Here is a 15347-nt window from a genome sequence, read left to right as displayed (position 1 = left end):
TCTTCACCCGCCTGTCCCCAACCTGGGCCTTGGGATTTCTTTGTGTCATTATTTTGTCCCCAGTTTCCTAACTGAAGCTTCTCCTGCTGGGCCATGGGTCCCAAACCATGTCCTTCTGCCTCAGTCCCCACAACACTGTTTCCCAGAGCTGAACGGGAGGAGTGGGGGGAGAAATCACCAAAGAAGAGCATCTTGATTTCAGCACGTCTGACCTTAAAAAAAAACATCTCTCTTCTGACGTGTGTGGGGGACACCAGCTGCGTGCTTGGGAGTTTGGAGCTCCCTGGCTTCCGCCTCAGGCCAGGTGGGGAGCATTAGCTGAATCCCCTCTCGGGGTTTGCATCAGGGAAAGGCAGGGTTTGGACACAGTGGCCCTGCTCTAATTCTGAGATGGGGAACTGAGGCAGAGGAGAAGCAGCAGGTGAACGCCTGGCTGGCTGAGCCCCGCAGAGGTGGGCCTGGGCTCCTCCTTCCTCCAAGGCTTTAGCAAGGACACCCCAGCTATGCCCCCACTCGCTCCTTCTGCCAGGATAGATTTCAGGTGACAGTCTGTTTGCAGGGTCATCTGCAGCAGGAGAGACGAGGGGAGCAGGACCTCCTAGTCCTAGTGGAAGATCGCTGTGCCCTTGGCCTTTGACCTGAGCCCTCCCACAACCCCCATGTGGGGCTTTGAATGTTCAGCTCCCAGATCTTTTGAATTCTAGCCTCCGTCTTCCTGGCCACACGTCCCCACAGTGGAGCGCCTTTATTTACCTCCCCGACCCCTGTGCCCCAAAGCCCTCTGGAGGCTGAATTCAAGTCCTGTGTCAATAATTTACTGGGGCTCAAGCAAACACATTTTATTTTTCATATAACGCGGCCACGAATACTTTACAGGGTAATAGCCTAGAAGTCTTCCAGCAGGACTTCCCTGTTCCGTGGAAGGGCGCTGGGCCCTCTGGGTTCCTGTGGGGGGCTGCACCCAGGTCTCCTGCAGACATGGGTTCGGGAAAGAGGGCGTGCTCTTGTCCAGGGTGGAAAGTGTTCCCTTTGCTGTCCCTTATGGGACTTCAGACTTGGGAGCGCTGCCTGGTTTAGCTCAGAGTGCAACAACTGGTGTTTTTCTTTGGCATCTAACGCATGGCGCAGATGGCATTCCAGAAAGAACCTGGGCACTCTGCTGTCTGAGCAGGCTCGACAAAGGACACAACCATGAGGGGATGGCTGCAGGGACCCCCATTCAAAGTGCACAGGTAGCCTCCGTGGGGAGGCAGAGGGTGGGGGAGGCCACCATTATCCTCCTGGGACAGCTTGGGGAAGTGTCGTCAGATCAAGCAGCTCCACTCTGGGGTTCAGGCCCCTGTCCACCATACCTGGATTCTTTGGTTTTGCCCGGTGGCCCCTCCTTCTCTTTCTCCCCTCAGCCCCTCCTTTGTGCTCGGAGCCTGAGCACCAAGGTCACTCCACCTGGGACTTCTCCCATCTGTAAAGGGCTGAATCCTCTCTCCCCAGGGGAGACTTCCAGAAGGGCACCTTCTCAGCCTTCCTACAGTCCGGGGTCATCAGAGGGGAATAAACCAGGGGGGAGCGTGGAGCCTCACTCTTGGTGGGAGACACTGGGGCCCAGCGGACCTGGGAACCTGGCAGGTTGATGGTCTGCCACCAGAAACAGGTCCTGTACTCTATTCCCTGCCCCCACACACCACCTCCTGGGCCCGGGCGGGCTCTCCAGGGATCCTGGAGCCACCTCAATTGTCCAGCTCAGTCAGCCACCCAGACACTGGGCTTTCCAACGGGACAGTGCGGGACACAGCCGGGTGGGCCGACCGCACCACCCCCAACCCCCCCCCTCACCTCCTTCCCCCCCACCTGGCATCTCTCCCTCCCTTCCGCCTCCTGGGCACCCTCACTCTTCCTGCAGCAGGGGCTCTCGGTCCCCTTCCTGCACCCTGTCGTCCTCCTCCTTCTCCATGCAGCCCACGGTGGCAGCCAAGCCCGCGCCCACGCCGCCCCCGACCACGGCGGCCCCGGTGGCCCCCACCGCGGCTCCGGCCGCCACCATCCCGGCCTCGGCAGCCAGCGCGGCCGCGGCCATGCCCGCGCCCACCACGCCACCCGCCAGGCCCATAAGCCCGGCCCCGACGGCGCCCCCTACGGCGGCCAGGTGGCCACAGAAGCGCATGGTGTACGAGTCCATGAAGACCTTGGCCTCGGCCTGCAGCTCGGCCTCCAGGGCGTCCAGGGTCTGCTCTCTGCCCTTGCACAGCAGGGCGGCCCCGTGGCGGGCCAGGATGGCATCCTTCTGCGCCGCCAGGAGGTTGCGCATGGTGTCGGGCAGCACCCGGAGCGCGGAGAAAATGCGCTTGGTGGACACGTCCTGCGGCGGGGAGACAGGAAGCGCGCTGACCGCCCACCCGGTAGCCCGGGGGCCTGGCCTCCCGCGCGGGGGCCACGGCTCACCTGCTGCCGCACGTACTCCTCGAACTCCTTCTTGGCAGCTTCCACTGTCCTCAAGTCGTGCAGCTGGGCGGCCATCTGTCCACGGCAAAGCCAGGCTGCCTCCCTCCTCCTGCTCCCGCCCTCGGCTGCATCCCAGGGACGCCCCCCGCAGACCCTCCGCCCTCCCCACCCCTGCCCCCTGTACCTCGTCTGCGGAGGCGAACCCAGGCCCGGTCCTCCCCATCCAGCCCGAGAGGTTCTGCGGGGACATCAGGGGAGGGGTCAGGGCGGGCAGGGGGTCCTCCGGCTCTCCGGGGCCTGGGGTGGGGATGGTGGGGGAGTGGGGGGCGCACCTTGATTTCCTGAGCTAACTGCTGCCCCGTGAGCAGGCGTCTGTCCCCCCTGGCCACCGGGCGGCCCTCGCTCCAGTAGCCCTGGCAGCGGCTCTTGGCGTGCTGGGGGGCTGCGCTCAGCACATCTGCCACGTAGGCACAGAGGTGGCCCAAATCGTCATCTGTGTCTGAGGAAGAGATTCCTCATGCTGAGGACACCCAGGGCTGGGCAGGACCGGGCTTTGGGAGGAGAAAGGGTATCAGAGGGAGGGAGAAGCTCGCTGGGGCCAGGGGCCAGGGGGTGGCCTGGAGGAGGGCTCCCGGGGACACTCACCGCTGGGGCTTCCGTGGCCTTTGCTGGCCCACTGCCGCCCCAGAGCGGGCAGGAGGTAACAGCGGGCTCGCCTCCCTTGGAGCAGCTCCTGAACCTTGGGGTACTTGCCGGAGGATTTCTGAGAGACGGATGCGGAGACCTCTGAGCTAGGGACCAGGCTCCTGCTCTTGGCCTCCTCCCCCCCCCCCCCCCCGCCCCTTCCCTTCTTACACATTCTCCCATCCCCCTTCCTTCCCCTCCTGCACCCCTCACCTGGATGATGTCACCCACGCAGCCCAGCCCGGCCTTGTTGGAGTGGGATGAGTCACGCACTAAGAGATCTAGGTGCTGAAAAAGAATGAGTCCTGACACCAGCAGCCGGTGGGCGGGGGGGTGGGGTGGTTAGGGTCTGGGGTGACAAGTTGAGAAATGGGTGTCTCACCTGGATTGGCACCATCCCATAATGCCTGCCCATCACCTCGGCCACATGGACAAACATCTGGGGATGAGGCACCAAGGGTCATGGCTGGGGTCACCCTGAGGACTATGGCTCCCTCCCCCCTGGGCCCACTGGGGGACCCCCATCCCCACCCCCACCCTGACACCCTCCCCAGCTCTGGGACTCTCGTGCCTCTCCCAACCAGGCATCTTGTGCTTCACCCTCTGCCCTCAAGCCCCCCAGCCCAACTCCGGGTCATGAACTCCTAGGCCGGAAGTGAAGAGCACCCCAGGACAGCTGATCCAGGTCCCGGCCTTATGGTCGGGGCAGAGATGCAGCAGCAGCCCAGGACCAGATTTCCTCCTCACCTCCAAATATTCCAGGTCTGTATCCTTCAGCTCCGGGGAGGTGTTGAGGATCTGGAACCAAGGAGAACAAGATGGAAGAGGGTCTGCAAAGGCAAAGAGATACTGGGAAGACCCCGGTGAGGAAGGAGCTCGCAGGCCGACCGTGGGGCCGGGACCCAGGAGACACCTGCCTAGGGGCCTCTGCAGCCTGCAGGGCCTGGGCTGGTCCTAAGGGACCAGGGACTGGAAGGCAGGCCCCGGGAATGGTCCTGCTGCCCCTGCTGTACCTTTGACTTCCCTTTTGAACTTCCGGACTGGGGGCATCCCTCCCTTGCAGGGGCAACCCCAGAATCTGTGCAGGGGTGGGGGGCTGCAGACACAGAAGTCTGGGAGATCAGGGTAAGCATCCAGAGCAGTCCCTAGACCAGCGGGGCGGGGGGGCTATCATGTCCCAGTCCTCGAGAGCGGAGCTGGAGCTGAGCCCAAGTGGCAGGACACCAGGTCACAGCGCCCTCACCTGGTAGGAGCTCAGCATCGTGGTGAGGGCACAGAGCTTGGTCCTGGTTTCTCTGCTCAGCTCTGGGCTCATGGCGTCCCCTGTGTCCACCAGGAACACGGCCACCTGCACAGGGGGCAGGAGAGGGGGGAGATGAGCCAAGGGGTCAGGCCTGCCTCACTCCTCCACGCGCTCCCCCGTCCCTGCGCTCTGCCCACCCCGTCTTCCTGTCCCTGCCCCCAAAGCTTTCTTCCTCCATTCCCCTCCTCTTTGTCTATGATCTCCCCATCCCCCCCCAACCTCTTCACTACCTCGCTCCCTCACCCAATAATCTTCAACCCCGGTGCCCCTCGTGCCCTCACCTTCCTCCCCTCCTTCCCCAGCAGGAAGGGGTGACTCCACATCCATACGCCCCTCGTGAGGCTATTGGTACCCCACCTGAATCCCTGCAGGGACCCCCCTCCTCTTGGCCAGCCGCCCTCCCCTGACTCCTGCAAGGCAGAAAAGAGAGCATCCGTTGGTCCATGCGGCCCACATTCCCTGCCCAAAGCCAGGCTGGGAGCACCCCCCCCCAAAACCCGCCCCCTCCCCCAGTCCCCTGCCCTGGCTCCCTGCCCCAGCCCCGCCCTCACCAGGCCAGGCAGGCCCCGGAGCAGGTGGTTGAGGAGGAAGGCCTTCCCTGAGTGCTGCTCCCCAAGGACAGCCAGGAGGCAGACAGGGGTGTCCCTGGCCAGGGGGTGCTTCAGGCAACGGTTGATGGCCCCCATCCTCAGGATGAGGCCCCCCGAGGCATTGATTCGCACCAGCAGCAGCGGCTCGGCCCTTACGGCACAGGTCTCCTGCGCCAGGAGAAGGAAGATTCCCTGAGCGGCCAGGCGGGGCCCGTGGGACCCCAGACTCCGTTTCCCACCCTGATATCCTAGAATAGGGCCAAAGCCGCCGGGTCCGTGGGAGATTGCAGCTGGGTCCCCCGACGCCGCACCTCCTCCCCAGCTGCCCTGCGCCCTGCACTGAGGCCTGGTCCCCCGACCTGCAGCACAGCGGGCAGAGGCCTCTGCGGCAGGAGCTTCATCTTCTCCCCCAGACTCCGGAGGCCCCGCTTCTGCTTGCAGATTTTCCGGCACTCAGGGCAGCAGGGCGGCTCGCAGCCGGGGACGCGGTGTGTGCTGAAGCAGCGCGTGCAGAAGTCATGGCCGCAGTCCAGCGAGATGGGTTCCCGCAGCCTCTCCAGGCAGATGGAGCAGGCAGGAAGCTCCCGGGGCGTCGCAGGCCGGGACCCCAGGCCCAGCTCCAACTTGGGGAAGGGCGTGTGGGACCTAGGGTGGGGTGGGGCATCAGAGCAGACTGTTGGGAGCTGCCTGGCGGGGGTGGGGGGGGCGGTGTGCAGGGACTACAGGCCAGGAGTTTGGGCATGCAGGGTGCTCCCAGAGAGGCCACATTCTGCCTGTTCCTCACTGACTTGGACCCCAGAGCCAGGGACCCCAGAGTGGGGACAGCAGAGCAGTAGGGAGACATGGGTTCAGTGCTCCAGGCAAGGAGAAGCCGGGATGGAGTCCTAACCCTGCCCCCCTACCATGGTGAACTTCTCCACGACTGATCCTGGGCCCTGGATTCCTAACCCGCCAAGAGGAGAGGTTAGCAGCCCCGGCCTCATGGGGCTGTTAGGGTGCCTGGTGCCGGGTACAAATGCTCCCCCAAACCCCTCTCCCACAGCCTTGCACTGCAACGGCTCCCAGCAGGAGTCACTGGCTTAGGCCAGACCCTCCCAGGAGTGACACCTGCATACCGTAGGACCATCAGGAGAGGGTGGTAGTCTCCCAGTGGTGGGGCATATGGCCCTGTTTTTTATAAGATCCCTTTTGTGCTCCTTCTCGGAGCTGGATTTGGTCTCCGAGCCGTACCCACTGGATTCTCCCTGTCTCTCCCTCCACAGCCGGTCAGGGCCAGCTTTGGGACCTCCCCTTGGGGCAGGCTTCAGGAGGCTGTTGACCACAGGGCCCGGGTTCCTGGACTCATGAACAGTGAGCAGGCCTTGGAGCAGTCCTGCCGGCAGGCCCTGCCACTTACCAACTGTTGCGACTGCTTCCCATGAAGCTCCGTTTTCTCTCCTTGGAGACAAAATTGGGGGGGTGGGGGTTTGGAATAAAACATTGTCTAGAAGAGAATCCAGATTTCTGTCCTCCTGGGTCTCAGTGGCCTCCATCCCCCTTCCGCAGACCCATCCCTCGTCCCCAGGTGGCCCCTTCCCACCCCCACCTGTCCTCCCCCCCAGATCTCAGGCCCCAAGACTTGCCTGTTTGCCGAGCCGGTGACAAAAGGAGATGATTGACAAGGCGGACCTCGGCATGGGGGGGCTGGGAGTGGGGAGAGGTCTGCAAGCAGAGAGAGGAGGCCCGAGGCAGAGACCCGGTCAGCGGCAGCAGGGATGGCTTTCCTCCTGGAGGGGCCAGCTGAGCTGTGGCAGGTGGAGGGTGGGTGGGTGGGTGGGGGATGGTCTCCCCAGAGGAGCCGACCCGGACTCGTCAGAGCTGGAAAATAGATGTGACAGTCAGGGAAGAGGAGGCTGCCTCTGGACTCACCCCAGGGGGAGGAGACAGGACTGCGGGAACCAGGGCTCTGGAGGAGGGAGGGACGGAGCCAGGCCCAGAATCCCTGGCAGAGGCTGGGATGCAGGCGAGCGAGGTGGTGAGTCGCCATGGAGACAGAAGGGAAAGATAAGGACAGGGAGGGGGGAGGAGGGATGGAGAGAGAGAAGCCATATGGGTGCATGGCAGAGATGGAGCCGTGGGCAGGCAGTGCCCCTACTGGTCCAGCCAGGGTTCTTCCCGGGCCACGAGCACGGTGTGCAAAAGGAGGGGTGTGGGAAATGGGAGACGGCACCGCCATAGCTGACCTGGAGAGAGAACGGGAGCCTCCCTTCCCTCACTGGAGGATCATTTCACTGAGCACCTGCTCTATGTGGGGCCCCAGGATGCTGGCCTAGTGCATGTGGCCCTGTGCATTCCCTCCCAACCAGGGTCGGCTCGCTGGTGCTGAGTCCCAGCTGCAGCTCCCCCCAGCCCCCTGACGTCTCTGACATTGGCTGTGTGTCCCTTGGTGTCTTCCTGCTCCCATGGCTTCCACCCTGCAAGCTTGTGACTGTCATCTCTGGACCTTCTAACTGCCTCCTGGCTGGGCCCTTCCCATCTGCTGCCCAGTGCACAGCAAGCATCATCCCCCCTGAGTCCCGCTGCTCCATGCTGCTCCATGCGGCTCCAACACTGGCCATGGCTCCCTACAGCTCTCAGATCAAAATCCAAACCTTCTGGCCTGCATCTGTGGGCCTGAAACTTCCTCTCCGGGCTTTGCCCTCTCTCACCCTTCTCTGCTTCTGTACCTTGGCTCCATGTTCCCCCTGCCTACTGTAAGGGGCTCCCCGTCCTCCCTCCTAAGAGACCCAGCTCAGATGCCATCCCCTCCTGGAGCCTCCCTGCCTCACCTTCCCAAATGGATGTGACCTTGCCGTCAGGTGGCTCATGGCCAGGCACCTGACTGTGATCAGTTCCGAGCGGCTGCTCCAAGGCTTGATTCCCAGGGGCCCTGAGTGCTTCCCCTCACTCCTCTGAGCTCTGATGGGTCACAAGCACATACAGAAAGCCACTTGCCCAAGGAAAGTTATTCTTAAGCCCGAGTTGCCGGAACGCAGAGGAGAAGCGGGATGGATTCACCTGGAGAAGTCCAGTAGAGACGCCCGCCCCAGCACGCGAGGTTGGTTATCACCCATCGTTCACTCTGGTCTTTCACACTTGGAAACGTGATGGCACTGGTCATGCACCCAAGAAGCTGGCCCTGGTCACTCTGGCTTGCTGTGTGGATGAGGGATTAGAAGGATGGGCCTGGAGGTGGGCGGGGCGGCCAGCTACAAAGGCTGGGGCCCCCACCAGGCCAGGCACTGAGAGAGCCGCTTGCTGTCAGCGACTGTGGGGACTGGCCCAGCAGAGTGACAGGCCGGGGAAACACATTCCATCCTAGGGCTGAGAGCCCTCCTGCTCCTCGAGGAAGGTCTGGCCTCCAACCCTTTGCTCTTAGAGGCCCCTGCTGGTATCTGGGACTCGGAGGGGCACCCCTTGCCCAGGGAGACCAGCTGTGGGGGTGAGGTGTGGATGGCCCCATTCTATCCATGAGGCTCTTAGGCCTGTGAATGTTTCTATGGTCTCCCAGAAGGGCTGAAATCTGAGAATCTCCAAACTACAAGCAGAAAACATCACAGTAAACGTAATACGTGCTGAGTTTGGCGTCTGCTTCCCTCTACCTGATGTCAACTGGTAAGACCAACCCGGGTTATCATCCAGGAAGTCAGATTCAAGTCAGGAGTGCCACCGAGTCCAGAAACGTTTCCTGAGCACCTGCTAAGTGCTGAGCGCCGAGCTAGATCCTGGGATTGGTGTCATGCGCTCCTACACACTAGCAAGTAATTTCTTTTTACCAAATTCACCACTGTAAAGATTATACAGATCCTCTTTCAAAAATTCAGGGCAGGGGCGCCTGGGGGGCTCCGTCGGTTGAGCGTCTGCCTTTGGCTCAGGTCATGATCTCAGAGTCCTGGGATTGAGTCCCACATGGGGCTCGTTGCTCAGCAGGGAGCCTGCTTCTCCCTCTGCCTCTGCCCCTCCCCTCAACTCTCTCTCAAATAAATAAATAAAATCTTAAAAACAAACAAATAAATAATTCAAGGCAAAAAAATATCAATTCCATGTGGGCTCTGGGCAACCCTTGTTTGGGCGTGTCTGCTCTGGTAGGGAGGGAGATTTCCCCAAGGTCAAAGTTTGGGAGGATTGCAGGTAAACCCTGCCCAGGAAGGGAGACCAAGAGACTAAGAGGTGGCCTGGTACCCCTGGGCAGGACCACAGTGTCTGGAAAGGAAAGGAGGAAACTCTGGTCTGCCTTGCCCCTTGGTTTCACAGAGTCCCCAGCCCACGCCAGGGACCATTAGGGTCAGGAAAGGTCCCACTGAGCCAGGCCTGGCCCTGCAAGGAAGACAGGCCTCCAGGGTGCTCCTGAGTGACTTCAGAGAAAGCTGAGCCCACAGGGAGAGGCTGGGGCCAGAGGGTGGCCCTGGGTTTCAGAAGCCTGTACTATGGAGAGGGGGTGAATTTGTTCATTCCTTTACCCCATAAACGTGATGTCTCCTCCCACTCTGCGGGCCCAGCTCCCAGGGGCCCAGCTCAGGCCACTGACCTCCTGACCTCTGGCTCCAGCTTCCAGCCTAGGGAGAGGTGGGGGGAGTTGCTTCCACCTAAGGACAGTCTCCCACACTGTGCCCCTGTTTGGGAAGGCTGCGGGGTTCCCTGATGCAGGCGGGAGCTGGTACACACACACACACACACACACTCACATGTATGTCAAGGCCTTCCTACTTGTGTGTGCTCACACATGAGCTCACACTTACTCCCACATACACACACAGGAGCCACATGCTCCTACCCATGGATGTTGTCCACACACCCTAGTGCATGAACTTGCCCTGCGTAACAATCTACGAGGGAAGGACTACATTACTCCCATTTTGTAGAGGAAGAAACAGGCCAGAGAAGTTGAGTCACTTGTCCAAGGTCACACAGCCATTCATGGCAGAGCTGGAATCCAAACCCAGACAGTCAGGCTCCCACACCCATGCCGTTGGTTTCCTGGTGGCAGAAGTCATGTCTGCTGTCATCAGCCTGGAGAGGAGTTTGTGGTCTTGCTGTGTCCCACTATGCAATCGCTGACTTCTGAGAAGGAAAGAAACATTGGCCCAGGTCTGGTCTAGGTGGAGATTGGAATTAGGAATCAGGCAACTTCGTTGTGGGTGGTTCTGATCCCAGCTTGCTGTGTGACCTTGGGCAAGTCACTGATCTTCTCTGGGCCTCAGTTTCCTGATGTGTAAGTGGAAGGGGGATCAATGAGACCAGAGCGCCCATCTGCTGAAGAGTTCTGCTCCTCTCCTGCCTCCCTGACCTGGAGCTTCTGGAGGGCATGGGGGAGGCCGGCACTCACGAGGAAGCCTGGGGTAGTAGACACAGGTGAGCACTGTGTCCCCCCCCGTCCAGCCTCGCTATCTGGATAGCTCACCCTCCTCTCTGCTCCTAGGAACTACTGCCAGCGAGGTGCAGACCATCGCGGGGGGGGGGGGGGGTCATCACACCCTCCCTCACTGTCACTGTAATCCAGCCATCCCCATCCCCTGGCCTCCACCCAGCTCCCCAAGCACTTTCTGCTGGGTGACCGGCTGGGAGAAAGTGAAGGAAACAAGCCCCCATCGTGGGTGGAGAAGACATCCTTCCACCCAACTCCACCCTGAACCCAGCCGTGCTGCTCTCCACTTCCCAGTCCCTGCCCTCTCCGCCCACCCCCAAGCCTGAGCCCCGGCTTCCCTCAAGAGCCCCACAACCCTGTCCATGGTACCTCTCCCTGAATGCAAACAGCGCTCTCTGGTTGTGGCCAAGACAAGACTCTGTCATTCCCCGTCTCCCATTTCTCCCACAGCTTCTTCCTCCTCCTCAGTCTCTCCAGCAGACTCATGGGCCACTCCTGGACTAGGAAGTCTGTGAAGGTCTCTACTGCAGGTAGAGCCCAGAAATCATGAGCATTGAACCCAATGTACTATGTGTATGGACCCCACCCAGTGTGTCCCAGAGGCCTGCCAGGTGAGTGAGGAGTCCACTCACACACCTATCCATGTATCCTCCCATCCATCCATCCACCCACCCATCCATCCATCCACCTATCCATCCATCCATCCATCCATCCATCCATCCACCCATTCATCCATTCTCCATTCCTCCAACCCTCCATTATGCATGCACTGATTATCTACCCATTCATTCTCTACTTATCTACCCACCTACCCAGTGAGCCAGCTACTCATGCATCATCCATCATTAATTCTTCCATGTCTGCACAATTCATTTCCTATATTCTTTCATTGATCCATTCCCCCAGATACTCATTCATACACCTTCCCAAGCATGGGCATAGGCATGATTTCCTCCATCCACTCACCCCCTCACCCATCCTCTCCTGCACCCACTTGCCCCTCTCTCTATCCATCCCCCCACCCACTGCCCCCATCCATCTGCCCACCCACCCATGCTCCCACCATCCATCCACACACCCACCTGCCCCCCAATCCACCAACCCACCTGCCCGTTCATCCATCCTTTTAGTCATCACTCAACCTTGAGTCTGTCCATCCAATCTTCCTTCCTTCCTTTTTTCTTTTTCTTTCTTTCTTTCTTTCTTTCTTTCTTTCTTTCTTTCTTTCACTTTTTTCTTTTTCTTCTTTTAAGATTTTATTTATTTGACAGAGAGAGAGGTCACAAGTAGGCAGAGAGGCAGGCAGAGAGAAAGGGGGAAGCAGGCTCCCTGCCAAGCAGAGAGCCCGATGCGGGATTTGATCCCAGGACCCTGAGATCATGACCTAAGCTGAAGGCAGAGGCTCAACCCACTGAGCCACCCAGGTGCCCCCCAATCATCCATTCTTACACCTATCCACCCATATTGCAAAAATATATCGAGCACTATATGCCAGGCATCAAGCTGGCCCTGGGAGTATACTGAGGAACTTTCATGTGCTTCCAGTCCAGTGGGTGAGGCAGAAAATTCATTAGACAGGTCCTGGGTGATAAGCTGTCTGACGAGGGTGAGTGAGGGCTGAGTTAGGAGGACCACACAAAGACAGCTCACGCAGATCTGGACATCTGGGAAGGCACATCTCCCACAAGGCAATGCCCAGGCTAAGCCTGGAGGAGGAACACAAGTTGGCCAGCAAGGCTGTGGGTGTGGGATGAGAACATTTCTGGCAGGGATGCCAGCACGTGCAAAGACCCTGAGGTGCCAGAAAAAAAGTCTCACTTCTGGAGCCTGTATAGCAAGGAGAGGCAAGGGGAACAGGGGCCAAGGCATCCAGAGGCACGTAACCCTCCCAGCCTTTGGCATCATCCCTCATGCCCAGCCCCACAGGGCTCTCTTGAGGGGCTCAAGAGCCCACTCTCCTGTCAAGCCAACAGCCCCTGGGAACTGTTGGATGTGGTGAGCTGGGCAGGGCAGGTGCTGCAGGAGGCCCAGCGGTCCTGGCCCTTGAGATTGCGCTCCCTGTGCCCAAGGGACCCAGTGGCCACCCTTGCTCTCACCCTGGCCCTCACCAAGGTGCCTCCATGCCAGGCCCCCTTGTGTAAGCATCAGAGACCCAGTCCACGCAGCTGGGCCCAGGGGGGCAGGCCTCCTTCAGCTAAAGGACAGCAGTGGGACCAGAGCCAGACCAGAGACAGCAGAGCTGGAAGGAGGTGCCAACTCCCCCAGCACCTGCCACACGTGGAGAGAAGACAAGGTAGCCACTAAACGGACAGTCCCTCCCAGGGTCCCTCAGTCCTCTTTCAGCACAGATGGCCCCAGCCCTGCCCTGAGACCTCCCCTTGGATAGCAAGGCCCATTCCAGGCTGCAGCCCAGATGCCCGAAACCCTGATAACAGCAGGGGGAGGCTGCGGCCAGCTCGGTCAGGAGGCCACAGTTCCCCATCCCACAGATGGCCATGGTCACAGGTGGTATCTAGCTTTGACCTCTGTGTTCAGAGCTGGGAGGGGGACAGTCAGCAGGGAGGGACACCAAGTCCAATCCCTGAACTCTACAGCTGGGAAGGAGACAGTCCAGATGTCCTGGCTGCACCTTTCTTCAGCTTGCCAGCTTCTGGAACCTTCTGTCAGCAGCTAGAGGAAAGTCTGAGCTCGCCAGCCTCCTTCTCAAAGCCCCCATCATCAATTTGATCTTAGGATTCCTAAAATGCTTTTCAGAATAAAAAACAAAATCCAACATTTTTTAGCAGTTTAGGACCCCCAGCAGGCTGCCACGTGACCTGCCTCCCTTGATTCCCACCTCAACACAATGATTATTAGCCCCACTTTCTGAACCGGGAAACTGAGGTTCAGAAGGCTGAGGAGACCTTCCAGTGCCAGGCCTAGCAGGAGGTACTGGGCTCCCTGACTCCCAGGTCTATGCCACCCCTTCAACCTGCCTCCCCCCCCCAGGTTCCGTGTACTTTAGGGTGTCCAGAAGATCTCTCCACTCCCCTGCCTGGGACACCCTCGCCATTCTCACCCAGGTCCAGGTTGGCTCCGACTTCCTGCAGGGAACCTTCCCCATCCCTTCCTCTCCTCCCCTTTGCTTCTCAAAGATAGAAAAAGCCTCCTCTGTGCCAAACAAGCATGGGCCTGGATGCAGGCGCTACACGTAACAAATGGGGTCCCTGCCCCCCAAGGAGCTTAAATCAGGAGACAGGCAGCCACCCCTCCGCAGGGCCGGGGTTGGTACGGAAGCCCAGGGAACTGTGGGCCCCTGCGGAAGCCCCTCTCCCAGCCTTGGAAGCTGCTGAGCTCACTGTTGCCCAATGAGGACCCTGGGGAGAAGGGGGATTTCAGGCCCCATGCAAAGGCCCGTCTGGGTGCAGCACAGCATGGGGACTGGGGGCAGAGTAGACACAGGGCGAGGGCACCCAGAGCATAGTGAGCAGAACACAGATTGCAGACAACCACTGAGACGCCCTGCCTGCATGACACTGGGAGCCACAAATGATCTGCAGCAGGCAGCCTGTGATCAGATCCATGTCCCCGAACTGTCACTTTGCCTGCTTCATCTCCGGGAGGAGGCCACTTATGGTTCTGGAGAGCTCTGGCTCTTAACTGTCTTTGAGGATTTACCTAGTCCTCCAGCCCGTCCCCTAGCGACAGAGCTCAAGCACAGATGGCCAGCGCTCCACGGTCACGGTCACGCGCAGTGCTGGGATGAACATCCCCGTCCTGACAGCACGTCCCCCCTAGATCATCTGAGCTCCAGACGTCCTGACCATCACGGTACCATCACGAGTCTTGATCTTTGCCAAGTGCACCTACACGTGTTGAAGATGCTTCTCGCGGTCTGCGCGGCATTCCAAGTTCACGCCTGGGGTTTGAGGTTATCCATCTGCTTTGTCGACTCACAGAGAGTTGGGGTTTTTCTTTTTTCTTTTTCTTTTTCTTTTTTTTCTTTCTTTCTTTCTTTTTTTTTTTTGGCCTTTTAAAGGGGAAGATTTAAAGCCTCCTAAATACCCAGTTATAAATAGATAGTTGATGATTATATAATTCATCATAACCTTGGGCTACTTAGGTGAAGCTGTTGCGGGTTGCTGGGCACCCAGAGGCCTGTCCCTTGGACTGAGTCCATTCCTGATTAGAATCCAAGCTCTTACTGGGGCGCCATGGAGGGGGCTCAGTCGGTGGAGTGTCCGAATCTTGATTTTGGCTCAGGTCACGATCTCAGGGTCGTGAGATTGAGCCCCACATCCGGGTCTGCGCTGGGCATGGAGCCTGCCTGAGACCCTTTCTCCTTCTCAGCAACCCCCCACACACACATACTGTGCATTTGTACTTCCTCTCCAAAAAAAGTAATTAAATAATTAATTTATTAAATTAAATAAAAAATAAAAAGAATCCAAGCGGGGGCACCTGGGTGGCTCAGTGGGTTAAGCGTGTGAGTGGGTTAAGCGTCTGCCTTCGGCTCAGGTCATGATCCTGAGGTCCTGGGATCGAGCCCCACATCGGGCTCCCTGCTCCGCGGGGAGTCTGCTTCTCCCTCTCCCTCTGCCCCTCACTCCCTTTTGTGATCTCTCTCTTGCTCCAATAAATAAATACAAATCTCAAAAAATAATAAAAAAAGGATTCCAAACTGCTGCTGATTTTCTCATATGAGAGATAGAAGGGGTACATGGCACCTGCCAGATGCCAGCCACAGGCCCTCGCCTGCAGCAGACGGAGCTCGGCCCAGGGGCTCCCCCTGGCCTCCCCTAGGCACAGCCCGCAGCAACACTTAAGGCCCCAGGCCCTGTGGGTTGTGGGCAGGGAAGGACCCACAAGGAGCAGCACTTCCCACGGACCTCAGAAGAGAAGACCAGGTGAGGAGGGACAGGGGCGCTGCAGGCGGAGGGAGGAAACCCACAAAGATCGGGAGGCCCCT

The 15347-nt window shown here is 59.4% G+C and overlaps 1 protein-coding gene across 2 annotated transcripts; it reads right to left on the bottom strand.

Moving 5' to 3' along the window:
- Positions 1 to 1205: 1205 nt before the first annotated feature.
- RNF112 (ring finger protein 112) lies at positions 1206 to 7073 on the bottom strand. Of its 2 annotated transcripts, XM_047709240.1 has the most exons (14): positions 6639 to 7072; positions 6413 to 6453; positions 5376 to 5661; positions 4978 to 5184; positions 4708 to 4836; positions 4367 to 4471; positions 3871 to 3921; positions 3506 to 3562; positions 3337 to 3411; positions 3085 to 3202; positions 2772 to 2938; positions 2624 to 2677; positions 2440 to 2514; positions 1206 to 2356 (listed from the first exon to the last, which is right to left on the bottom strand). In XM_047709240.1, exons 1-14 carry the CDS (start codon positions 6690 to 6692, stop codon positions 1886 to 1888), a joined length of 1890 nt encoding a protein of 629 aa, XP_047565196.1. In that variant the 5' UTR covers positions 6693 to 7072; the 3' UTR covers positions 1206 to 1885. The 2 variants fall into 2 exon arrangements, with proteins under 2 accessions (XP_047565196.1, XP_047565197.1); XM_047709241.1 differs by lacking the exon at positions 4978 to 5184 and having other exon boundaries at positions 6639 to 7073.
- Between the last annotated feature and the right edge of the window lie 8274 nt (positions 7074 to 15347).

Source organism: Lutra lutra, chromosome 16 (assembly GCF_902655055.1).
Source record: "Lutra lutra chromosome 16, mLutLut1.2, whole genome shotgun sequence".
Taxonomy (NCBI): Eukaryota; Metazoa; Chordata; class Mammalia; order Carnivora; family Mustelidae; genus Lutra; species Lutra lutra.
The sequence above is the reverse complement of the archived record's forward strand: the minus strand, read 5'-3'. Positions and strand labels throughout refer to the sequence as shown.

Excerpts from the sequence above, each read along its gene's own strand:
- RNF112 (XM_047709240.1), bottom strand. The coding sequence starts at position 6,692 with ATGCCGAGGTCCGCCTTGTCAATCATCTCCTTTTGTCACCGGCTCGGC. Across the intron at positions 6,454-6,638 it reads GTCACCGGCTCGGCAAACAG|GAGAGAAAACGGAGCTTCAT; the intron begins GCAAGTCTTGGG and ends TTTGTCTCCAAG. Across the intron at positions 5,662-6,412 it reads GGAAGCAGTCGCAACAGTTG|GTCCCACACGCCCTTCCCCA; the intron begins GTAAGTGGCAGG and ends ACCCCACCCTAG.